A 27,824-nucleotide genomic window follows, 5' to 3' on the forward strand; every position below is an offset into this window, starting at 1 on the left:
ATCGTATCAGAGGAGTTAGACTACTAAGGGATTCAGCAAATGCACAATCGACATACGTTTGTTATTATTCCATATTTACACTGCATACATGCATAAAATAGCACATCACCGAGTCTTGAATTCATCATAAACGTGCTGTCATGCAACACGCAGAAGTGAGCAAAACTGTTTTCAGGTATACAAAAATTTGATCCTTATGTAAGTAAACAACTAATTTTCAGGGTTTTCTGTTTGGTGCTTTATTCTTGATGAATCTTGATATCCTAGGCATCCGTAAATTCAGACAGTCTGAACCTTTGATGAACCACTCGTATATATCCATAGACTTTTCGAGACTGGTCTTCATGAAGCCTCTTGCACAGGTCACACCACGGATTCGCTAAGGAGCTCCATGCTGCTGGAAGTTGGTGATACGCTTTCCATCTGAAAAGAATGAAAAAAATTAAGAGAATCCTTCCGGGATTTCTGTCCGTCTCTGGAGAAAATGCTGACCTTTGCATAGTTTTGTGATGCTGCTTTGTAGTAACCTTTTTCTTTGGAGTCTAGTTTTTACGCTTTAATGTTGCATTGCGTCATTATCCCTGTTCAAGTCCGGATGAGAAAAATGTCAATTTGTCGTTTCCTACGTTGAAAGACTATCAACTGTATTGCCACAGGTTTGGTTTGCCTGTAAAATCCTTCATTCTGTGGATCTCTGGTCGTTCGGTAGGATATAAATACAACTGTCTGTATTATTTCTGAATGATATATGTCAGTAACTGTTGCACCTCATAATTTCTTCACTCAACGCCACGTCCTCATGACAAAGACAAAAGAAGTCCTCAGTCTCGTTGTCATCACGAAAACCTGAAGTAGCCTATCTTGTTGACATACCGTCCACTGTGCGGACTGACATTAAGCACCACTGAACTGAATTTTTCATCTAGAGTTAATTTTTCAGCTGAAGAGTATATCCTAACTTGTTACTACTGACATTATATTTTGATTTTATGTTCTGAATACAAACTACTTAAGCTTTAGGCATATTACATCTGAAAGGTTTTTTCTTGGGATTTAAAAAAAAAAAAAAAAAAAAAAACAAAAACCTTATCCTACTGTCTTTTTAGTGAATTAGTTAATATCGTCTTGTCGAGGCCCAATTATTATTATTATATTATATTATTATTATTATTTTATTATTATTATTATTATTATTATTATTTATTATTATTATTATTATTATTATTATTATTAATTATTATCATTATTATTATTATCCAAACTGCATCCCTACCCAGAAAAAATAGATAACTACAAGGTCAAGTGTTCCCACTTTCCCACATTTCGAAAGCAGCCAAGTATGAAAAATGAAATTAGTAAGTAAGTAAAATAAGTAAATAAGGAAGAAAAGCATGTTTATCTGTGCAGTCTGAGTCTTGTGAATTCGTTCAACAAAAATCGTTACACCAAGCCTGAACTTCTGCAGCTCCAGCAACTCAACTATAAGACTATAATCCAGTGGGTTCTAGCAGCAACAAACCTTATGGAAAACTTTGGTACTGAACCTCACAAAAGAAAAAACAAGACTGCATGTCTAGTATGGGAGGGGGGTTATAGGGATCATGAGAAATCTTAGAAGCATTCACATCGAGCTCAGCTAAATCTAGAAGAAATCCAGCTGATCCCAAGTTTTTATCCAGCAAGACGCTAGTCATCTGCTGGAGATCAATCAGTAGAACAAGAGAGTAGCATACTACATGATGGAAAAATTTCCTTACGACAGATGGTCTCCAAAAATCGTGCAATCATTTACACAACTGTCAAAAAGGTAGACCGGATATTTTTCTCAAAAGTGAATTTGCAGATAAAAATTAAACTTAGACTGTTAAATAAGCTGCGAATAATTTAAGAAACACTGCAAATGAAAAGTTTTGGAAAGTGGGTCAAATGCCCTAGACATAATGACAATCGTATTTTCAGTTCTATTAGGGCTCAACATCATTCCCCAAAATGCGCATCATGCATTCCTTTCAGCTAAATCTCTGTTAGGAAATGCAAATTCATTAACATCATCTACGCCAGTCGCTATAGTGCTCAGCAAAAAAAAAAATAAATAGATAAATAAATAAAATAAAAAAGGCCTACCCAGCTCTCACCCGTCTGAGACTGCAAACTAGGGCCTCTTGAGTAACATGGCCATCTGCAGCAGTAAAGTTAAGAGCAATCACACAAAGTAAATTAACAGAATATAAGCATTTACGTACAACGTTGGAAATTGAAAGAGGAAATGTTCACTATAGACAATGAGATGTTCTCCCAACAACTATTAAAAAAATTTATAAAAGATGGGGGTTATAGAAACTTTGCGCTAATCATACGACTACCACATTTACCTGATGAAATAACATTACCAACTCCTCAGCATGTGCAAAAAGACCTCCCTTCTACTTATGAAATGTAAGACATCTTGGAGCTCAGTAACAATCTGTCTTCGTATAACACAAAGGATAAATACCATTTGGGTCTACACCTCAATGAGCATCGCTGTAAAATTAAAGATTCTTAATCTCACGGGACAGAAAAACTAAACTAATCACGTTTGGCATCAGGAAAACAGGAATTGTTGGTGGACACTCATGACTATGAGGAAGTAACCTCTGGTGTTCCTTAGGATATGTTCTTGAGCCCACTATTATATGCATGATGTGTTTGGCAAAGATGACGTTAATGAATTTGCATTTCCTAACAGAGATTTAGCTGAAAGGAGTGCATGATGTGCATTTTGGGGAATGAAGTTGAACTCTAACAGAACTGAAAATACGATTGTCATTATGTCTAGGGAATTTGAGCCCCTTTCAAAAACTTTTCATTGACACATGATGGATTACACAATGTCTGCGCGATAGCGTCAGGGTCAACACTAACGAAAAAAAAGATTGTAAACCTCTTAATGCTATTTTAAATATTGTACATCACTCCAAGGCTTCAGTGTCCATAATTCTTTATATGGTGACAAACACAATTCATCAGTTCAGTCACTCTAGGAAATGGTAGCCTAAATAAGGGAAGTATTTAAATTTTCTGGGTTTCACAAAACTGAGACAATACAAAACCAACTTGACAGAACCCGACGCCATTACAAGAGGAAGCAACGAAAAATTAAATATACAATTTTTTCAGAGGTGACAAAAGTAAAAGGACAACCTACAGAAGCCCTTGCACTGCCTGCTACCAGCCAGAAAAAGTCCTCCTCATTCATAAGCATGGAAAGTCAGAAAAAGCTGTTCACTAAAAAGCCTGAAATGCGACAATGCATTTTGATCAGAAAAGCTTCGCCAAGTGAGTACAATGACATGAGATGAAGCAGGTGTACAAATGATCCCGGTTTACGTCAACGAACCTGAGCGAACCAGATTAACTGACGCCATCCAACTGGGGGAGCCAGTGAACTTCCTCTTGAATTCTGCAGTGTGTTGGATTAGCACAGTACCAAGAGTAATTGTGACAGGCATAAATTTGTCTGGAAACTGAGGGATCATTGAACCGGTCCTCACTCTTCACCTTTTCACACTGTGTAATTAACAAAACTAAACTTCAATTTGCATATTTCAAGGGCATCCTTTCAAAAGAGATGTCTCCCACAGGATTTAATTGCTCCTTAACACACTTCCTTAACGTTCAGGGTTTCTTTATTTTAATCTTTCTAATTTTTCTGTAGTTCAAATTACTTCTTTGGCCCTTTTCTTACGTGTTTATTATCACTTCTGGGTCTATGGATTTTAGCATTTACTGTTTTCAGAGGACGAAAAATAGCCAAACTAACGTCTTCTCTGGTGATGATGACACTGTAATCATTTAGTTTTTCACTGGTTTTCTTGTCAACATTTCTCTTAGCAATGCTGATTGTTCCAAGGCATCTTGAGGCCAATCTCTCAAAAAGTCCCTAACCCAGCTTCCCATACGGTAATACAGTGTAGTAAATGTATAAAATCAAACATAATTAAAGACAAACGTATACACACACACACACACACACACACACACACACACACACACAAATATATATATATATATATATATATATATATATATATATATATATATATATATATATATATAACCTTTCACTGTAACACTTACAAATTGTACCCTTTTTTCATCAACCTGTCGTACTCCACACTTTCCACATGGGCAAACTATCTCAAAGCCACCTTTGCCTTCCCTCACCTAAGCTTACTTTTTATGATTTCTACAGTTTCACGTTGCTCACTCACCCAATGCTCATTCACGCCATGAAAACTAAACAAACAGTTAAATTAATTTCGAGATAATTCTCTCTCTCTCTCTCTCTCTCTCTCTCTCTCTCTCTCTCCTATCTCTCTCTATAATAAAATGAGCCCATAAAAACGCCAAAATATGTAACAGAATATTTTTAACAGTCATATATATATATATATATATATTATATATATATATATATATATATATATATATATATATATATATGTATGTATTGACGCTTGCTCTGTTTAAGGACTGACAAAGACGACTGGCTAGAACATGTATGGGACTAAGCATGTTCAGAGCGCATCCCTGCTAAACCCAGTCCCTGTATTGTACTGTATCCAAGTCATCATGGCTACGAAGCTGGTTGATTGTATAGTGGTTAGTGGTTAGTTAGTGTCTTCACATTCTACTCAGATGCTGGGAGTTCACACCTTTCAAGCGAGATGAAAAATCACTGTCTCTGTATCACAGTCAGTTACTTCTGCAGTGTAGGGTCTACAGTGGGGGCTGATGTTATCATGGGCACCTTAAGGTGGTGAACTGAAACCAAGCGACTTTATCTTCAACTTTAAGAAGGCTATTGATGCCACCAAGGATGAGCCTGTTGTAGGGGATTTTGTGTGTCTGAGTCTATTATTGGGAATATTGTGTGTCTGAGCCTGTTGTTTGGGTCATTGTGTCTGAGCCTGTTATGGGGAATATTATGTGTCTGAGCCTATTATGGGAGATACTGTTGGTTGGAGCTAGTTGTGGGGATATTGTGTCTGTTCAAGTCCATGGGCTTGGATGGGAGTAATAATGATGTGAAGTTGGTGGAGGAGCACAAAGTATAGCTCACCACAGAACTACAGCCCTACGGAGGGGGCAGCAACAGACAACACCTGAGGAACTGTCTCAGAGTAGGATTAAGGACGGAGAAAATGTCTCTATTTCATTATTAAATGAAATGTGGTGAAAAATGGCAGGAATTGGAAATTTTCTTGAAAAATACCACCCTGACAAAGCTGTAACAGCCTTATAACCTGCTGAATGACACTGCTATATTTTACTTTAGGAACATTTTATAATGCACACAAAGATAAACAGTACTGATCAGGTTTTTGGTGAGAAAGAATCACAACATTGTTCAAGGAGAAAACAGTAGGAAAAAACAGAAAAGATAAACAACCCCATAAACCTCTTTCTTTACCTGCTGTTTATATGAAAGGGGACCCCCTTTCCAAACAACATCTCTCCGCTTCTTCATCTTCCTCGCCACCTTCCTCACAAGCTATTAACTCTCCCAGTTACAAGGAAAGTGGGATCAAATTTACATATATGATAAACATTTACTTCTTTTTTTTTGGGGGGGGGGCCGCTTAAGTTTGAAGCCAGGCTTGTTAAATTGGTGTTGAAATGTTTTTTGTTGTATTTTTGGCCTTAAGATCCAAGTGCACGATAAATGAAGAAATTATGAAGTCCCGTAGCGGGACTGGCCACTTACCTAGTATGGTGAGGATGGTTCTATTCCAGCTCTGATAAATATATCTGAAAACGACAGGTACATGAATGTAAGAGACGCAACAGACTTTTATCCTTCTCACGGTTAGGTCAGCAACGTAACCTCGTCGTGATTATGGTATGGCGGGTTCATTTCCCGCTACCAGACATCATAATTTCATCATATTTCTTGCACCTGGATCTTAAGGCTTTGTAGTGACAAGCGTATCCCCCCCAAAAAAAATAAATAAACAACTAAGAATTCGACAAGTTCTGAGGGCATTATGGCTATTACAATTACATATGTTTCTGGTAAAAATGATCAGTAGATTTTACACACACACACACACACACATATATATATACATATATATACATACAAAGACGATAGAGTTAAAATGTCATATATTCTCATTAACCTTCTTCTATACCATGATCACTGTTACATTACGGAAAAGTCATTCATATACATATAAAATATGAATCTTTATATATGTATATAAATATATGTAGATATACATTATAATATATATTCATATATACGTATATACATACATATCATTTACTCTAGAGGGAATGGTATTAAATGTATATTGCTCTATGTTTCAAGGTCTGTGGAAACCAAAACAGCAGATAAAAGTATACTTAAAGTTCCACTTTCCTGTGGAGTGAAAGGTGTGTCGAGATAAATAACAATATGGACTATTTCTAAACAACAAAAAAGAATAACAAAAAGTTAACATTGACAAACCATACCTGAAATATTCGTTATATGCTGTGTCATTTTTGTTTAAATACAGAAGGTAGCTCGCCAAATTCTCGGGAGTTGGGAAGGCGAGAGCATCAATGTAAGATTTAGGGGGCAATATCGCTGTGTAATTTCCAAGGCCGTACACCACTGGCACAACGTTGTATCTGAAAGTATAATTAAACTTTATAGATGTTCAATGAAAGCATGAAAGTCAGATCAATTTCTAGTTCATCAGTGTTACGGGCTGGAGGAATGAAGAAGCTAAGTATTCAATACTTCCAATCTGTAAGGTGTTTGGGAACGGTTTCGGAACACTAGTGCAGAATTCCAGTCCTTCAGTATGAACAGACTTCAAGTTCTTTAAAGTCGAGTCAGATGATGTCATTTACGTTTGAACCCCACGATCTGATAAATATAGGAAACTAGCGCTTCTCTACCACCACCCAAGAGCGTAACGGGCAATTTTGTGATTGAATTCAAAGAACCTTTGCGCTGACGAGTTACATATAATAATGCATGAGCTTCCAGTTAAAACGTACACCAAATTTTAAGAACTTTTCTGTTTGGATTAAAGGTACCATCTTCATCAGTCTCAGGCCATGAAGGGCTGTTGATTAGCACTCATCAAACAAAGTGAGATTACTGAATATGACAACTGTAAAAACTACCAAGCCATGAAAAGATCAACCTGCACAGTAAATGAGGAGTTTGGAAAGTTGAAGGAATGACAAATACAGAAACTGAGAGGAAATGGGTTGTTCAGGCAAACAAGATGGAAGGATATTTGGTGCCTCGCACCTAAGCACTGGCACCACGGCTCGGAAGGTTATTCAGCACTTTCATAAGATGCATAGTGCGAAATGTGTTTGAATGAAATGAAAACTCTGAGAAAAGTTGATGTATTACTGAGAGATAAATAAGACGAAAGGTTAATGACGTGTTTTGTAAACAGGGTGAAGGATAAACGAACATTTCTGTACATAATATGAAGGGTGAATGGAGATTTTTGCTCTTCTTAACATAAAACACCAATTGCCTTTAAAGAAGAGGAGACAAGACCAAAATCTCCCGCAATATCCTGAATGTACATCTGCAGATGGTTCCGAATTCTGGAGCAGTAAATCGGAAAGGGCCCCACTTAATAACCATGATGGTAATTATGTACCTTTAACAGCTCAACTTCTTTCTAAAATAAACTGTTTGAATAAAAATGTACTCCTGTCAGTAATTTTGTTAACACTACCTGCTTCTGCTTTTTACTGAAGGGAAGATACCCAAGGTTAGAAACTGTCTTTTATCAGCGTTGTCACTTTGAAGAAATTACGTCATTTTTGCAGAAAAATAAAGTCTACGGTGTTATAAACCCACACTGTTACGAAATTATGTCCTCAGACCCAGTGGATTTTCGTTATATCATAATTAAGTCCTTACAAAGTGATTATGGAATAAAACAGGGATTGGTTTAAAAGCGTAATGGCCATATATATAAATCTAAATAGTTAAACTTACATACAAGCTATGTATTAGCCTAAGTATTTGATATTTAGTTACTGAGGAAATTTTTTCCTCAATCTTCTTGCCTGAAATTGGCTCTTCAGTCGTTACCTGTGCTCGTCCGGGACAGAGAGTCAGTCGGGCATCCATCTGTACATTTTACTGTGGACCAGAAAAGGGGAGGATCTCTCTCCTGCCAGTTCCATCAAATAAATTACAACATCGTTTGCTTCATATAATAAGAACAACAAACATTCTTAACGCTGACCATTTTAGGAAGTGCTGCAGTTCAAGTCTCTTTGCCTACTTTTGCATTTCTACGATCTCAGTATGAGCAGGAACCCTACAAATGTGGATGAGCAATTCAAGATATTAAAAGGCCATTTTGAGCCTTTTGCTTTACAGGATGAAAGACATTAAAATGAGGTAATGTCTAAAGCACTATCAGTCTCTAAATAAATGACAAATTCCATATCCTTCCATTATTTCCAGCTCCAAAGCTTGTGTTATGGCCGCCACTTTTAGTGTCAACATGGAATCTGGAGCAAGTAGTTCGGTCGAGCTTATGCTGTCTTTATATACAGCAGCATATCCAATCCACAGACTGATTCTGAGTCATCAATGTAAATTTCCCTGTGACTGAAATATGCACAGTGGTCCTTTTCTTGAAACTTACCTTGAATTTCACTTTTACAGTGTTTTCCCCTCGTCACAGATTTACACGGTGAAATCCTTATGTAATCCACTCAACGGATTTTTTTTCTTGTGAGTTGTAAAATTCCAAGTACTTCAAGCTGTCTTATCAGAAAAGCTGCTCAGGGTCTTACATCAAATACATCCCCCAAGCTTATGGGATCTTTTTTTTTTCTTCTTTTTTTTGCGTAGCATAGTACGTACAAACAAAGCTCCTCCCTTGTAAACTAAAGGGAAGTTCTTTTTTGATCAACGTACTGTCTCTATCGGTGAAGGCCTTGATAGTCCTTCCTAAATCTTTTAGTTTTGATAGCTAGGCTGAAGCGTATACAAATCTGACAGCTATAGTTCAGTCTCAACTTGCAAGGGGTTCGTATACTTGGAGTTTAGACACTTATATACCTGCAATTCATCTAAGATATCGCTCTTTTACAAATCTAGTAACTTTTTCTGAGTTTATATTTTTTATTTGTAACTCAGCTAAGACATCACTTATAAAATATTTCATAATTTTTTTTAGGGGGAAGGCAGTCATTTCTAAATAACTGATATGATTCGACCAAATTATCTTCTCGAAAACTGTCACTGCTAAAAATTTCACATCTCTTCATTAGGTAAAATAATGTCATATATACGTAGTAAGAGTGGTCTTTGTTTCTTCAATCCTACTGAGGCATTCTTGGTGTGCACATTCTGAATTGTAAAGCACAATAGTCGTTCATTTAAAAGATTAAATTATTCGTTGAGTGTTGTTTCTTATTAGCATGTTTAACAAGCAGAGTCAAAATAATAAAAGAAAATCTTGTTGATCCATAAGCAACACTGATCAAAGAAAAGGAAACATGCTGAAGTGGGTGAAGGACAGGACATGCCTGGAAGTACCTGAACAATTGGAATGAACTGAAAGGATGGTGCCTTCGTAGCTCACCCTCCTTGTGGGGAAATTGCTATGGAAAAGGCTTCCTGAGACTTCTGCTAGATTTCCAGTCCCGGAAGACATTCAAGCTAGGACGCGTCAGTCATGTTCTGTCATTTTGGAGGTTTGCTTTGATGCCTTCAAGCCTCAACTGAAGTTGCATTGGGCACTGGTTAGGGATTAGAGCAATACACACCACATGTCTAAACTCTTCAACACCAAAGGAAAACAACACCCGCTGCCAAGTTATTCTTCAAAATTTTAAACGGGAGAAAAGTTAATCACTCCACGTTTGTGTCAAAACTATTGGAAAATTGTCCACCAAACAAAGAACTAACCATTGATCAAATTCTGTGGAAACGTGTGACTGAATGCTGTCCAAAAGAAAAATTCGCAGTGTCCCCAGTGTAACAATTTCCTTTGGAAGGTGCATACCTATTACAATCTTTACTTCAGTCATATAAACCATACTCTTTGGAAGTTTGATTTTGAAGCTAGTGGCCCATGTGGTCTTGGCCCATATGAACAGGGTTCATCTTCTGGCAGCAGAAGATTGGATATACACCAGGGATATGAATTCACTGTCACAATCAACGATAAACCTATCGAGAAACCACAAAGAATCGCTAGTGGTTATAACCTAGCCCCTCACCTGAATATGTATCGTTGACAAATAAGACAATGACAGCCAGCTGACGAAGGAGAAAGCGAAAAGTCACCTCATGAAGGAGATGATAAGGATAGTTCCGTTGAGAGCAGCTAACACAGAGATAGTAAAAGAGTCAGCAGATGAAGGATAAAACACGAAAATCAGGCAACAGAGAAGACAGCACAGAGGAGTAGGCTGATGGAGAAGAACGTGGAAGAGTCAGCTGGTGATGGCAAATATTATATGGTAGAAAGAGACTTGAGGGAACAGCACAAAGCCCCTCGTGAAATAATTCCATCACACACGCTAGCAAAAAGAAAAAATATACTCTCAATGTAGCAGACACATTTGCCTGTGAATGAGCTAAGAAGATAAGGTCATGCTCAGAGACTAGAAAAAAACACAGTGAGCTACAAAGTTTAATCAAGGGAGTAATAATAATAATAATAATAATAATAATAATAATAATAATAATAATAATAATAATAATAATAATAATAATAAACGATCAAAGAGTTGAGTTAGAACAATATGGAATCTAAGAGAGAGTTACTGGTATTTATCTTCTAGGTATGATTAGTATTTCATATTTAAAAAGATTCAACAATTAGAAATATAACACACTTCCACAAACACAATACTCACCCAAAGTCTCCTCATTATTCAAAAGCTGTGACAAATCTTTTGGCCAAACCAACCTCGACTCTGTCGGAGGAGAAAACAAGAGAAGAATCAATTGATATGTACCTATTAAGCACAGCTCATCTTTTATTTTGCAACTCCTCACAAAGAAAAAAAAAGTTCTAACAGAAGAAATACAAACATTCATTCACCACACGTTCATCCTTCGCCTACTGAATCAAGGATGGGTCACTGGATAAAGCTTCCACATTCATACACTTACTCAGAAGACAATTCAGACTTGTTCCTATTTCCCTTGTTTAGCCTAATATTCTGGGATCGTCCTCATCTCTCATCCTACAACCACCTGATATGTTTACTCAAAGCCTTTATTCAAGTCAATTACTTCCATTCTCTTACCATTCATTCTGACATTCATTCATTCATCCTCCTGGCTTCAATTTGCCTCTGTTCCTCAATCTTTCAAAGGTTTGCATCTAAACTTACTCATTCAGGCAATGGCGGGACTAGAAATCGTTCATGGGGTGGGGAGCGCTTAGGGTTATCATACACACACACACACACACACACACACACACACACACACACACACATATATATATATATATATAATATATATATATATATATATATATATATATATATATATATATATATATACTACATACACATATAAATAGCCAAGGCCACAAGAAAAATAAAAAGAGGATTACCAAGACCTTTCGTCTTATTTCAACACATTTTATACCTCGAAAATGTGTTGAAATAACACGAAAGCGCTTGGTACTCCTCTTTTTATTTTTCCTGTGGCCTTCGCTAAATATATTGTCCCACGCTATTTAGCGGCATATACATATATATATATATATATATATATATATATATATATATATATATATATATATATATATGTATGTATGTATATATATATATATATATATATATATATATATATATATATATACATACATACACGTATATGTGCTTTAAAAATCACAGTAGATGCACATGACTTCATTCAATAAGCGAATACCAGAGGAAAATGATAGGCAGAAATCCAAGCGCTTTCCGTCTTCACTCAACGCCATCTTGAATTGACAAGGCCTGTGCGACCACTCAAAACACAAAGATGAGTCATCACCAGTCGTCCTATCCTGGCCACGAGTTACCATTCCCAGTTCTGTATTTTTGGTGTTATTTATTACTTCTTATCTAGAGTATCTAATTGCTATGTTAGATAATTATATTTCACAGTCTTTAACAATATCATAATCCTCTAAACCTGGTTAATATGATTAAATATGCTGCATAATGGTGGAAAATCAGCGCAGAAGTTATGATGAGAAACAACAGTTTATTAACACGAATGATTATAAAATACATTGGTAGTCATTGCTGATGACTTTAAATGATAACTCAGTACTTGCAACTTTCATATTTCGTAAACTGTTCAACCATTTGTTTTTAATTTGCATTGCTGTGGGTACTTTTTCTGAGGCCATCTAATGAGACATTACTAGTTAGCAACCTTTGCATAATTTACACAATTTAGAAGCAGATTCTCTCCTCAGAAATGCATACAAACTTACATCAAAGGCATTAAATCCCTCGAGTCTAGAAAGGCAAAACGTCAGCCTTGCCCTACAAATTTTCAATGGATATGTCATAGGAGCACTTTTGACAACGGGAAAAGAACACTGTTTGCCAAATTCTGAAGATGTAGCTAATTATATTAAAGTCATTTATCTCTGGTGGACCATAATGAATGCAAAGCAACCACATAAAGGTACTCGGTTTCACAATAAATATGCTACTTCACTAACATATAATGTAAATGACGAGAAGTATATTTTCCTACAGAAATTCCATTTCTGGTTAGGTCTCTGGAATAACATTACTAAAACTGGTGGAAAGCTGAGTAGGGAAACATTCACTGCCTTAAAACACACAACTACTATGAGATTCAGGGCCTCTGTAACACGGTTTTTTCGTAATAACTTTTTATCTATGCATTTCATAAATATAACGCTTATTCAGAATACATATTATATCAAGACATAAATTTTGAGTGTATTCTGCACTACGTAGGTTGAATAAATTTGGTACTTATAATGTAAAAGTGACCTTTTTGAAGACGGGCCAACTTACTCAGAGAAAAGGTTTCGAACGCACTCGTTACGTAACTTATGACAGCATTTCTTCCCTCTTCTCGATGGATGATTGGCTATACGTAACGAAGGCTAAACCTCTGGCAACAATGACATACAAATTTAAATACAAGCAAAGCGGTACACCTTTATGAACTCTGGAACCTCTCCACTGATAATTGTCATAATGAACAAACCAACAAAATATGTTAATAAATAAAAAACACTTCGATTATTAGTCTAACTCCCAAAATAAGTTTCCAAAGAAATTATAGTCTACTTTATAGGTCACAATCAGATTGACAAGATGTAGGGAATAGTTGGTAATTATCAAAAACATAGTAGACAAGCTTGATTTGATAACTGCTATATCCAATGTCAAGCAATTTTTATTTATTGGCTATTTACCTATTTACTGAAAAAAAAAAATAGCCGGTACCGTATATTGGCTTTAAACCTTCACCAATAATTATCGTCAGAATGGTGACTTCATGAGGCTCCACCCACTTTCGCCTCGTTTTAATTCAGGATAACACTGAAGGCTACCATGGGCATTGTTGGATTAGAAAATCTAACTTCTGGCTATAAAAACTAATTTCTCGAGTAGTTGTAAGAAGTGCTAAATGATCCTCAAGGATCCCAGCAGTTGGCCTAAACGTTTAATTCATGTACTATATTACTGCTATACTGTTGCGGCACTACTGCTACAGTAGTATTACTACGCTAGCACTGATACCCCACCCACATCTATGTATCGTTCCGCCATTCATAAAGTCTTTGGGTTTCAGAGCCGATGGAATTTCTGTCTGGTGGATGGGCGGGGCAAAATTTAGTCAAAAGGTGTTTGTTTACCTTGCTTACGTAATGAATGTTTTTCGACTCTTGGCTCGTAATCATTGGCCATGGCGTCGGCTAGATCATTTTTACTCTATAAAAATTAAAACTATCGGGTTTAGGTTATTGATAATGCTGACAAAATTTGTGTGTGGTTGTAAAATATACATATGTCAACTTTCAGCTACATCAGATGCTTTGACAAGGAGCAAAGTCCAAAAAACCGTGTTACAGAGACCCTGAATCTCATAGTAGTGCAATGATAGAAATAACAAAGTACTGTGTAGAAAAATAAAAAATGAAATATGTCTTACCAGGAAAATTTCAAACCCATCAACTTGAAAATAGATTTGGTAAATATCGTCGACTTGCTGGCAGCAATTACAACATTTCCTTGCGACAAGTGTTCGAGTGTAAAAAAAAAACTGAGGTTAATGTCTGTTCTCAGAATAACTTTTAATAATAAAAACATCGAACTGAAGATCTTCGAAGAAACGAACTGGGAATGCATGAATAATCAGGAGTCCGGAAATAACGATTTTTTTTATATTGATGTCAGACAAGATGATATTGATAAATGCAGGGATCTTTTCCCGGTTATAACATACCTTGCTGGCTATTGTGTGTATGCTATTGTGAAAAAATTTAAGTGTAGCTCCTGTAAAGACTTACTTACTTGCCAAGAAACAAAAGATAGCTTGACAGACAATAACAGTTACATTCAGGGTATAAGCAGAGGAAGGCTTCTTTATCCGCATGAATCTGTAGTAAACGCAATTCTGTTTAACTATATAACCATTGATAAACTGTCACAGTGTCCTGATTTTATCAAATCGATGTATCAAAGGAATTTGGCCACGGATCATTTCACTCACTGCCCTTTCTGATAATGATGCCTTCTTAACTAAATGATTGTGATGCTGGGCATAGCATAGAAAAAAATTCAAAAAATGCTGATATTTGCTTCCTCCAATGCCCTACTAAACAATTATTGTTAAGAAAAGTAATGTATTATATACTCATTTCTGTGAATAAACTTTTTTGTTCTCATTACTGTTTCTGCACTGATTTCCCTTTATATTTAATCATATTAAGCAGGTCCACAGGATACTGATGATGCAAAAGACTGTAAAACATAATTAACTTACACAAAAATTATGCATTCTGCAAATAACTGACAAATACCAACAAAAATACAAAATTGTGAATGGAAACGCACAGCCAGACTCAGACGACTGGTATGACTCATGCTTGAGTCTCTCAGGCCTTCTCAATTCAAGATGGCGTTGCATCTTGAACGCCATCTTGAATTGACTCAATTCAAGATGGCGTTGCTTCACTGCGACATTGTCAAGGAACGAATGAAATACAGTTGGAAAGAAAGTTACCAGGTAAACAAAAGGATCAACAATACCAGAAGGTTAATCGTCCAAAGGGTAAAAATCAAAGAGATAATCCAGGATTATCGGATATCACACGTTCAGAAACTGAAACGTTGATTGAACCATAAGAGAAACTAAAACGTAGCCATACAAAGTCCTGTAGTGTTTGCTTATTATACGTATATGTGTATGTGAGCAACTTGTGCAGTACATATATTAATTTTCATATATGCAATGCACACACATATATGTACACGGTAGCAGTAGTAGTTGTTTTTGCTGTTGTACAGTTGTTGTTGAAATAATCATTAACTAAGCAAATGTTTGCTACTAAAAATGATTTATTGAAAGAAAATATATTATTCATATCCATGGTGGTGGGAGGGGGGGATGCTGCCGGGCACGTGACCTATGTTCCCAGCGACTGCTGTCTCAGGACTGCGCATGCGTGGTACAAAACGTTTTACCAGGTGTTCCGGTTCCTTTTCAATACTGACATAACCATTTTATACAAACCAGCCACTTTCACATCACATCATCATAACATATTCTAATACGACTTTACTTTCATTAAGAAAATTATTTCTCTCTATTAATTTCCTTCTAAACCAGTTATTCCTATTCTACCAATTTGTATCCCTAGCACATCTACTATACACCACACAGCTTTGTACCTGCACCCTCCAGCCTCTCACGCACCTGTTACATAAGAACACTTGATCTACACATGTAGTGCTGACTAATCTAAGCCCATTGTGTTCTACCGTTAAATAATACTATAGTATTATACTACAGTATGACTACAATATACAGAGAAACATATTTGTAAACATGAAGCTATTCACCAAAATGGGGTAGCTCTAGGCGAAAGAAAAGACGCAACGATTATTTGTCACATTCATGTTCCATCAAATCGTTGATGAGCTCCATGCACAGATAACTTCCATAACATTTGTCATTCTATACCAAGGAACCTCATTTCCAATAACTCCTTCAGCCCACCTATCTATCAATATCTAGGACTCCCTTTTCTCCTTCCACCAAACAATCCCTCGCCAAGCTACTGTCCTTTATTCTTTCAACATGACCTAATAATCTCAAAACACCGATTCATCCCTCCACCTAAGCTAACATTTATATCACTTCTGAGACTCCTCATCTCTCGCGCTTTCAGTTCTTCTTTTGGCGCTTAATAAGCGATCAGTTCCCCTCAACAGTTTCAAATATTTCACCTTCATCCGCATCCAATGTCCACATTTGGTTTTCATAAGGACAAGTTAGCTCAACAATCATCCCAGACACATCCCAACCTCAGCCTAAATATCTCCCCAAGTCTTTCTCAGTCTTTTGCACACATTCTGCTGCCTTTTGTGATTTCCCCTCCTCGTTCACCCTAACATCATCACTTACATTTAATCCAGAATACCATGACACCTTAATATATTCCAACTCTCTACCAGACATGCTAACATTCATTGCTCCTTTTTCCCGATTTTAATTTTCTATCACGGCATTATTCTCTCGCTCACACTCACTCTCAACGTTCTTCTCCCGCAAACAACTTCGCCTGTAATGTATGCAACACCATCAAGTACGGCATCACCTCTGCAACGTTGCATCTGAATCTACTGCCTTTACTCTGACGTCCTGCACCACTCCAGACACAAAGATATTCACGGGCCTCGAAAAAATAACGCAATCTTGGTTTGAGCCCACTTTCACATCTAAGCCATTGTCTTTGGTATTTGCATATTCTAGCAAATACTTCGCTTCCATCATGAAGCTTTTTAAAAAGCAAATACTTTCTTCCATCATGAAACTTTTTCATCCAACTTATCATCTATATTCTACACCGTCTACGCTCAACAACCTCCCAATTGTCTTCCTAACGATTCTGTCATAATCATATTTGTAAGTGCTAATATATATATATATATATATATATATATATATATATATATATATATATATATATATATATAGTAGTGTGTGTGTGTATGTGTATACATGTACTGATAAGTTTTTGCGCCGCTGATGTTTTTATAATTGTTATATTATCTTTAGCTCATATTATGAAAATTATTTACCTTCCTTATTTTTTTCATTTAATTATCCTTGTTCTACATATTCGCTAAATTTTATCGAAAAGTTACTAGAGTAACTTATAGGATGGAAAGACTAATGAGGATAAGAGAAAATTGAGGAAAATTAAATACTTTAATATAAAACTTGATTCAAGACTGAAGTTATTGAAGGGTATAGCTTCATGAAATTAAGTAATAAATCCCCAGTCTACATTGAGGAAAGTGTCCTGTTAGTTCCAAGACGATAGCTCTTGACCTCTCTTCACTCCAAGGTTCCACCCCTTTTAGCGACTCTCCAACCTACAGGAAAAAAGACAAGTTATAGGGAGCGACTGGTTGCCATCCCAAACACACTTAATAACAAAAAGGTACCGAGGCTAAACAAGAAACTTAAATCTCAAACGATTTTATACTCGATACGTTAATCAAGTCACTGAAGGTTGAAAAATTAATGAAGGGCCTTGCCTCAATGATCTTTGAGTGTATAGTACACTATCGCCGACAAAGTACACATAATACCCTTGGATCTGCATTACATCAACTTACCCGAGTTAGGCAGCCAGCAGCGAAGATCTTGGAACTCAGCCGTCGTCCTCCACCATGTATTGTCCTTCACCTCGAACCCCCACACGATGAGTTTATTTTCTCATGTTCAATTTCGTACACCTTACGAAGGCTCGTGATTCAACAGGAAGTCTCTTGAGCAGCATTACCACATCAGTACCTCCGGGAAAACGATCCATCAATAAAAAGTGAAGAAAGTAGAAATTGATCACCCGACCAGCCAACTATCGAATCCTCAAAATTTTTCGTAACCGGTAACCGTCCGTCTTGTCTCTGGCGACGGCGGTGGTAGTGAACGGTCGTAGCGGTACTTTATACTGTCTTACCCGAGCTTTTTCCGCGTCCTTGTTAGGTCTGACGTCTGTCATTTAGTGACGTATCCAAGGACCATGGAAACATGGAAGTCCATGCACGTACAAATTCAAGGGGTTACTTAACTCAATTGATTAAATATTTAATTTAAATAAAGTTTGAGATTCAATTTCTTGAAAAATGTTTTATTTGTATTAATATTTTTGTACACTGGCGGGGCCGGGTGAGCAATTTCTTGGAATTGTGAAACTAGAATAAATAGAAAAAACAAAAGTTATACAATAAATTTTACAACACTACAATCACATTAAACCTTGTGTTGCTCAATTAGTGCCTTGTTCCGTTCTCGACATCTACGGGCAGCTGATCTCTCAGACTTGTAGGAAACTGTACAGGTTTCAGGAACAAATTCAGGAGAAACAGAGTTACTGTCAACGTTGATGGAAGTATCTGTTAGGAATATCAAATTATCAACGTGTCTTAAAATTTCTCCGTTGGATTTACGTACACTAGCGCTTGTTACTTCATTTAGGTCATTCTTTTCAATTTGTACGATGATACCTAGCGGGTAAGCAAAAGGCTTTATAAAATCTGTTTTTATACTCACTAAATCTCCTACCCTTAATTCAATATGAGATTTCTTACCATACCTATTTTTTCTATCCGTTGCTTGACTGAACAACGTAGCAGTAAATTCACCCTGATAGATTTTTTCCAAGTTAGCTTTCACTTTCATAATTTTACCAAAACGAGATAAAACTGCCTCTTGATTATTGTCGAATATATCATCAGACACACCCAAAGATTCGTCCTGATCTGAAATATTAAGCTCAGGAATTATACTCACACAAGGTACTTCATACCCCTTCACTATCATCTTTGGAGTCAAAGGGACAGGCACGCTGTGGTCAAAATCTAATTTATTTCGAGCATTTCTGAAGGCGACTGGTCTCTTATTTACGAGCATTTTAGCCTCAGCAATCAAGAATTGAAAATCCTTGTAATCCAAAATGTAATTTCGAATGCTCGAAGTAACTATCCTTTTCACTTGCTTAACCATAGTTTCAACAAACCCACCTAATTTATGTGCATTAGCAGGGAATGGATGAAATTTTAAAGACTTAATATTGTGCGATCTTAAGAAGTCAATGGTCTCTAAATCATTTAGATAGGAGATAGTTTGCTCTACTCCCGCCACTATTGGGCTTCCATTATCACTAACTATTAGGGAAGGGAAACCGTACTCAAAAATATGCATTTGTAATGCCCTAAGAAAGGAGTTTTTATCAATCAACCTGCATACAACCAGATTAATTGCTCTAGACCAAAAACAGGATATGACCAGCACATATACCTTATAGTTTTGTTTGTTTCTGTCCTTAACCAAGAAAGGTCCACAATGGTCGATGCAAATATTCCTAAACGGAATAGCCTCTTGGTTTATTCTGAAATCTCTATATGCATTTTGATTAATTTTGACAGTTCTTGCATTCAACCTTTTACATATCAAACAGCCTTTTAAAACCTTCTTTACAACCACAAAGCCATTAATAATCCAAAACCTTTTCCTGAGTAAACCTAAAGTTTTGTAAATTCCAGCGTGTCGCAGTTTTACATGGGTATCCCAAATTATACTTCTAGCCACAGGGCAATTTTTTCCCAATAGTATCGGACACCTCTCATCATAAGCAGCTTTTAATTTACATAACTTACTTTGTACCCTAATAAGCCCACTTTCATCACGAAATAAATTCAACTGTGATATAAGGGGTTCTGAAAAATTACCTGTAGCCAGCGTATCATAAACTTGGGGAAAGGCAGCCTTTTGTGCATGCACTAAAAGGTGAATGGTGCTACGAGCAGTTTCATTCTGTTCGTCAGAGGTATTCTCTGGTATATTCTTAGTCAGTTTTAACCTTTGTTTCAACTTGGTAACAAAGATGAAGACAATACTCAAAACCTTGACCGCCTTACTAAAGGACGAAAACTTGTTTAACGGTATAAGTGGTTCAGAATTCAAAATGAAATGTGTCCTAACAGAGCAACTCACGGGCAGCGGCTTTGCACCGGGATGAGGAACAATCACTCTGCACTCTGATGGAGAATCTAGAAATTTTGGACCTGTTAAAAAGAGCGTGCTACGAAGCATTTTCTCTGAAACACACCGAGTAAGACAGTCACTAGGGTTCTCATCACCACCTATATGGTCGAAAATCACTGTTCGCTTAGAACAAAGTGTCGAAATATCATTTAGCCTATTGTTAACCATCATTTGCTTCCTATCTATTTTGCCAAACTCAAACTCCTTAGACTTAATCCAACTTAGAACAATCATAGAATCTGTGAAGCAATAAATATCACGAATCCGAATAGGAACAACAGCATTCATTAGCTGTTCAGCTACATCTACGGCCGTCTTTACTCCAAAATGTACAGATATCAATTCCAGTACAGGAATAGACTTTGTTCTTAATTTCTTACAAAGCACAGAATTCTTTGCCAAAATCAGCCTGGTGTCTGCTGAGTTGACAGCTACCAAATATAAAGCACAGCCTAACAATTCTTTACTTGTGTCCGTATAGACCAACAAATTGTACTCGTCACAACGATTACCGACAGAACGAGGTGGTACAATTTCTGAGCTCTTGTTAACCTGTTTGGCAATCTTCGCCCATTCTTTCATCAGCTCGCTGCTTAACGGCGTATCCCATCCAATATTCTTGTCATTCTGCAAGGAATGCATAAACAATTTGCTTCGGTTTAAAACTGGTATTGAAAACCCAAAAGGATCTTAATTGGAATGAATAGTACTTAAAATTAACCTTTTTGTATTAGCTTTAGGGTTTAATTTAAGTTCACGAGTTTTAATCGCATCATTCTCTGTATTCCAAATTAGGCCAAAAAGCTTTGATTCTGATTCAGTGCAGTGTTCAAACTTATTTAATTGTTCTCTTAAGGGTACAGAATTCGTACAAAACTCTTGTAATTCGAATCCAAATTCTCGGAACGTCGATACAGAAACATTTAATGCCTTAAACAAAACATTATCCGCATTTGATGTTATGGCTAAGTTATCCATGTAAGAAAGGTTATACAAACACCTTTTTATGCTCAGAGTCTCTTCATCATCATCATCAGTTACATTATGGATCAATATGTAATAGAGAGCTATCATTAACAAAAATGGAGAATATCTCATTCCAAAAGGCACTCGTCGGAAACGATAGCCAACAATTGAGAAATCGTTCTTAGAAATACCCTTAAACCATAGAAAAAGTAACTTTCTCGTGTCCTCTTCTCTAAGTAAAAGCTGTAAAAAGGCTTTTTTCAAATCATAAGTCAGCAAATACTTGTCAAACCTTAGTAGTAGTGTTGAAATCTGCATTTTATTATTCAAATTAGCTCCTGCCATGGAACACTGATTATGGGAAAGATATTTCTCATTTGTTCTCTCACTTAAATTCGATAGAAAGACAACCCTACACTTCGTCGTGTTAGAGTTATTTCGGAACACGGCATTATGAGCTAGAAATGATACATCTGGATTCTCTCTAAGAAATGAGGGAAGATCTGCAATACGTTCAATTACTCCATCTTCAAATTGGTTCTGTATAACTGCATCGTATTCCTTTAACCTCTCAAGCGAAAGCTTTCTTTTTGAGAATTGAGAAACTGAAACACTGCAAGATTATAGTTGGGGGCGACATTAAATGTTGTATTTCCTTCTTCCATAAAGCGGGCACAACTAACCTACCTGTCTTAGGATCTCTCCGAATATCACTAAGAATGTTATAAATTAATTTACTATTTTCACTTGTCAAAACAGATTCTCTTGGGTCGTCTTGAATATTCATAAGTGAAGTGAATATTGATTCGAGGATTTCGTCAGTCGCATTCTGAATCTTTTGGTCATCAAAAAGTTCCTTCTCTTCTAGCAAAGTACTTATGTTACTATTAACGGTTAGTCATAGAGACGGGCCGTCAGAATTACCATCAAATGGAATAACAATAGCAAATTAAGGTTATCTAAAAACAGGTTATCTGGGCTACTCCTTTTCAACCTGCATTACATATATGTATATACTATATATATATATATATATATATATATATATATATATATATATATATATATATATATATATATATAGCTATATGTTACATGAAAGAGGATTTTGCTAAGATAATATGATTAATAATATATGATGTGATATGCTGCGACATTTCTTAGAATGTGGAGTCATCATTTAAGACAGTGGTCCGAATGACAAGCCTTAGGAATGCTGACATGTCCTTTTGAGGGGGTGTGATCAAGATTGCTGTCTTAGCAAATCAGTGCCTCGTCTTGTCGCCATGAGCGTAGAGGTGACTTTGAAACTGGACTCAAGCAGTTTATGGGCGTGAACATTGAGTGTGAATTCGTACGTGCGAGCCTTAAGTGAAATGCAGTGTTGCCAAGACGGGGAGACTATTACGGAGAGGAGGCAGAGCCAGGATGGCTTCTGCCAAAGTGTTTGTTGATAAGTGTTGTGCAAAACTGTGCTGAATGGGTATGCCTTTTCTTTATTTTGGCCAAGGTGTGGCTGGATTGTATTTGAATATTTATTTCAGAGATGTTCTGTTTCATATGATCTTTGATTATGCTCTTATGCTTACCGGAGTGTTCTCCTGTCTTCTAACAGGCGATTCTGGAAAGGGGAATTGTTCTGGAGAAGAGTGGAATTGTTCTAGAGAAATGGGAACTGACTTAATTTCTATGGTGTACTTACTGTGTTGACTGTGCCTAGTGTTATGGCTAAACTAATATTGGTGTTTGATTAATTACCGAGGGTTATCTGAGTTATTTGGGTTTCTGAGTTTAAAATTTCATTTAATTATTCTGTTAAGAATCTGAGTTATTCAGCTAATACTTTGCTTTTGAATAAATGCATATTTTTGTAACTCACGACTCTGATTTGATGACCTTAGATAATGGAGGGGAGGTGTATCGAGAGAGAGAGAGAGAGAGAGAGAGAGAGAGAGAGAGAGAGAGAGAGAGAGAGAGAGAGAGAGAGAGAGAGAATGTGTTACTAATTGCATTTGGCCGCTCTTGGTCCATCGCTACCTTTTAAAAATATGATAACGAGATTGACCATCTCGTTATTATATATATACTATATATATTATATATATATATATATATATTATATATATATATAAAAAAAATAAATACATATATATGTGTGTGTGTATATATATATATATATACATACATATATATGCATATATATATATATATATATATATATATATATATGTATATATATATATATATATATATCTATAAATAAAAAGTGAAGAATGCTTAAGTTAGTACCTATCTCTATGGAGTTAAAAAACTGAGTGACTCCATAGAGATAGGTACTAACTTAAGCATTCTTCACTTTTTAATTTATATATATATATATATATATATATATATATATATATATATATATATATATATATAAGTTCATTTTTTAAATTATCATATTTAACTTTTATGTTGTTCCATTTTTATTAATATAATTCTTGAGTCTTTTTTAATTTGTATATTTTGTATATTTTACAGCCCTGATGATGAGACCCAAAGTCTCGAAAATTTGGAAAATAAATGTATGATGCTACGCTGGCTTTTCTCCATCCTATTTATGTTAAATCTACGGCGTTCCAGATGCCCCAACCTTCCTGTATATAATATATATATATATATATATATATATAATATATATATATATATATATATATATATATATATATATATACATACTACTCAACACATTAATCCACAATACTTAACTCGTCTACAAGAAAGGAATAAAACCAAACAGACATTAAACAGAGAGCTAGTAAATCCTGCAACTAGATCTGGATTTGAACCCAAACAAAATGCGAATCCACTTTTCCCGTCACAATGAACCTTTCCTCACAGCTCAGCAGCATTCATGCCCTAAGATTTCAGTGGATCTCGCTGACAGACCGACAGATAAAGGGAACGAAAACGGTCAAGAGGTAATGGATAAAATCAAAAGAAGAAGACGCAGGAGTTCGACTTTCGTCTTCAACTCCCTCATGAGAATTCGTACCTTCCTGCCAGTCTCAAGTAGCTTAGTGAATTCAATCTATAGAGTTTAGGCCATAGGCCAAGTGCTGGGACCTATGAGGTCATTCAGCGCTGAACCAGAAACCAACAATAAAAAGGTTTTAAAAGTATGATGAGAGGAGAACCTCGCAATTGCACTGTGAAACAATTGTTAGTAGAAAGTGGAAGGTAAGATGAAAGAGAGAGAATATGAATGGAGGTATAGTTAAAGAAATGAAAGAGGCTGCAGCTAGGGGGCGAAAGGGCACTGCAAAGAACCTAAGTACGACACTAATTCCCTTGGGGAGAGTAGCTTAGTGAAAGTACCACTTAGTCTGGTCTCCATATGAACGGGTGACCACGAAAAGCTAACTACTTCAACTCCGGTGGTCATTAGCGAAAATTTCATTAAACATTAAGAGTATGGTGCGAGCGACAGTGGGTCACACTAAGACACGAAAACCTAAGAGGTAACCTCCATTTGATTTAAAAAATTATGAGGTTGCGCATTTCTACTTGGCTCATTCTATAGCCTGGAAATAAGAGAGTGATGTATATTAGCTAATGAAGCAGAAAGCCCATTTGCCCTGTTTTTCCGTTCACCAGATTTGCAATTGCACAAAGAAAAGGTCAGCCACATCCTTCAGATCAAACCAACTTGGCACGAGACCCACCTTCCACAGAGAAAATGTAACAAGCTACTGGAGCGGTGTCGTTTTAGCACTCAATCCTGGGGACGAAAACACATACCGGTTACAGCAACAAAAACCCAGTTACAAAACAGCAGACGGCAGATGTGTGTGTCTCTGTCAACACTTGCTGGTGGAACCCTATAAAACCCGACTGGAACACACGACAACGTCTTTGCAAAGACCTGAAGAGAAACTTAGGGCTCGGTCTTTGCGACCAACGTTGTCGTTTTTTCTTCACAACAGTGGCTTTTAGCAGTTCTTTTTTTTACGTTAGTTATGATTTAATGGTTAGGGTGCGTATTTTCCGATGTAGAATTATTTTCCGTGACGTAAAAAAAAATAAGCGTCACAGGCTTAGCATAAAGTATTTTTTGACCAAGAAAAATAAAGGGTTTCAATAAAATTCATTTGTATAGATAAGCTTGATGTGTTTTATAACTTTATTTTCATAATAATAACATAAAAAGGCCAAGTGAAGAATTTTATTCCTCAGTGCCGTGGCCTGTGGTCGAAAAAGCCATGGAGGGTTGCCAGATGTCACCAGAGAGCCACACTAGTAGACGAAATTCCTCAAAATGGCAACGCTGTTTGCAACCCGGGCTCAAAAATACCCGGAAAGTCTGAATCATGGCGTTTGATTTCAAATACAAACTTTCAGTACAGTACTTAACTCTCCACTTGTGCTGAACGTCTACCGAATTCGCAGAAACGTTTTGCAGTTACTTTCTACTCCTCTTTCATTAAGCATTGTCAATTTTAAGCCTTTCGTCAAATAACGGTTTTGACATACCGTCGGCGGTTCGACCGTTTGATTAGTTTTCAACCATGAAAAAGAGAGTTAGCTCTACTCTAAACATGACGTTAACGGTCTCGTTTTCCTCGAGAGAGAGGAGAGAGAGAGAGAGCATATCCATATAATAACAAGGATAGTTCACGCTTGTTCCATATGAACAGGGTTGTTCATCTTCTGAATAATAATAATAATAATAAACTCACTTAGAATGACCATCTCCTACCCGAGTGGCCAGTTAGTAGCATCCCTCTGCATAGGAACTGCTGTATCGACCCTCTCTTATATTGCCGTAATTTTTGAAAGTATAGTACCTTAGTAATACAGATTCATAGTGATGAAAACTGAGTGCCGGTGTTTTATTCCAAACTTCAACAAAGAATAAGAAGGAATTGCCACATCGATCCTCTCTTATATTGCCATCATTTTTGAAAGTACGGTATCGTAGTAGTAAAAAATCAGTGATGAAAACTTAATGCCAAAGTTTTCATCCAACTTTAACACAGAATAGTGAGGGGATTGGGGACGGAGGGAGTGGGGGGTTAGTAACTTGAAGATAGCGTGGCTTTTACTTTATGTGCTTTTAATCTTGCCCAGGTAGGCCTAAGTCTGACCAAGATTAATCCGGCGACTTAATCCATTGTTTAAAAATCTAACGAACCTTCTTTTTTTTAGGAAGTTAGATTGCAATGGGAATCATGGAAAAGTAGAAGTGACAGTTTTTCAAAGTAATATTTACTGAGCATCCAAAGTAACACAGCTACGACGCAAATACAAACACGTTTATACCATAAGCGTACAGACTTATTTACACAAATCGGAGTGATGAACTTCTTGCATTTCGTTCATCCCAATACTGAGGAAGCGAGTATCATTTCAAGGTCGAACTATCCTGTTGGGGTCGACGCCGTCCCCTATAGGAATTCCACTAACGAAACTCGATATCTCCGGCGACTCATCGGTCAGACACTTTGCATCTGTGATGTACCATTTGTCTATGTCGTCGTAGACCTTCGGAGACTGGTCTTCGTGAAGTTTCGCACACATGTCACACCATCCCTCTCCAAAACTTGATACTTTGTGATAAGGTTTCCATCTGAAAAAATAAACGTGCTAAGAAAAAATCAGTTAAACCGTTGCAAGGTTTCTCTTGACAAAATATAGAAATTCCTTTCTTGTTCCACTTTTAATACGAAAAAAAAACGTCAATTTGTCGTTTCCCGTTGTGAAGTGACCTCACATTCTATATGAGACGAGTTTGATTTTCCAACAGTTCGCTCCCTTCGCTGGCCACTCAGCAAAGCCTCGATCTTATATGTCACGTGTTATCTAAATTGTAAATCTGTCTCTTTCACACTTCGTAATGTCACAAGTTTCCTCGTCCAGAAAACAAAGTCCTATTGAAATGAACCTCCTTTATTAAACTTTCAGTTTATGTTTCAATTTCCCTTCTCATAAAATCTTTTCTATCTATTATGTTCTGAATATACACGTAACTAACATGAACTGATCACACTTTGATCCCGTTGAGGAATAAATCACTGTAAATGGCTGCTTCTTGACCTTTTGAGCTTGATGGCTCGCTTGAAAGAGACAGCTAGCTGTTAGGTTACAATTATCACTATGAATGTAAATCTGACATTCCACAGTGAAATAAATGTATCAAGCTCGGAAACTTTTCGTTTGTGCTTTCCTAAAACAACGCGGAATCAAATACTGCCTGGGAAGAGAGCGTTACTCTGTTTGACCCCAAATGTTCTACTATTAAGTACCAAGTGTATTACGCTGTATTTTCTAAAAATTTCTCTTTAACACTGTAATCCTTGTGCTTGCAGTGAACCTGGCTAACGTCCTCTGGTCAGGGTTTCATTAAACAAAAAGTATCGCCGTCAACACTGACAGATAAAAGGCTGAGTATAAGTCTCCTATCGTCAGTTTCAATGTCATAAATTGCTTCCAAGACTTGATATCCTGACAATAGTTTCAAAAGTAAGGGGACAATTGTGATTCTCCGTTGTCTCTTGCGGCT

General features: G+C 36.5%; 1 protein-coding gene and 1 pseudogene across 1 annotated transcript; both read right to left on the reverse strand.

Annotated features, from left to right (window-relative positions):
- Nucleotides 1-17,487: 17,487 nt before the first annotated feature.
- On the reverse strand, nucleotides 17,488-21,854 carry LOC135205956 (uncharacterized). The gene is made up of 2 exons (XM_064237144.1): nucleotides 17,884-21,854; nucleotides 17,488-17,637 (listed from the first exon to the last, which is right to left on the reverse strand). The coding sequence occupies exon 1, from the start codon at nucleotides 20,954-20,956 to the stop codon at nucleotides 18,521-18,523; it is 2,436 nt and encodes an 811-aa protein (XP_064093214.1). The 5' UTR covers nucleotides 20,957-21,854; the 3' UTR covers nucleotides 17,488-17,637; nucleotides 17,884-18,520.
- A 2,172-nt stretch (nucleotides 21,855-24,026) lies between these two features.
- The window catches only part of LOC135206231 (alpha-(1,3)-fucosyltransferase C-like), a 37,442-nt pseudogene continuing 33,644 nt past the window's right edge, over nucleotides 24,027-27,824 (reverse strand).

The sequence above is a fragment of the Macrobrachium nipponense genome, chromosome 29, assembly GCF_015104395.2.
Source record: "Macrobrachium nipponense isolate FS-2020 chromosome 29, ASM1510439v2, whole genome shotgun sequence".
In the NCBI taxonomy this organism is placed as follows: domain Eukaryota; kingdom Metazoa; phylum Arthropoda; class Malacostraca; order Decapoda; family Palaemonidae; genus Macrobrachium; species Macrobrachium nipponense.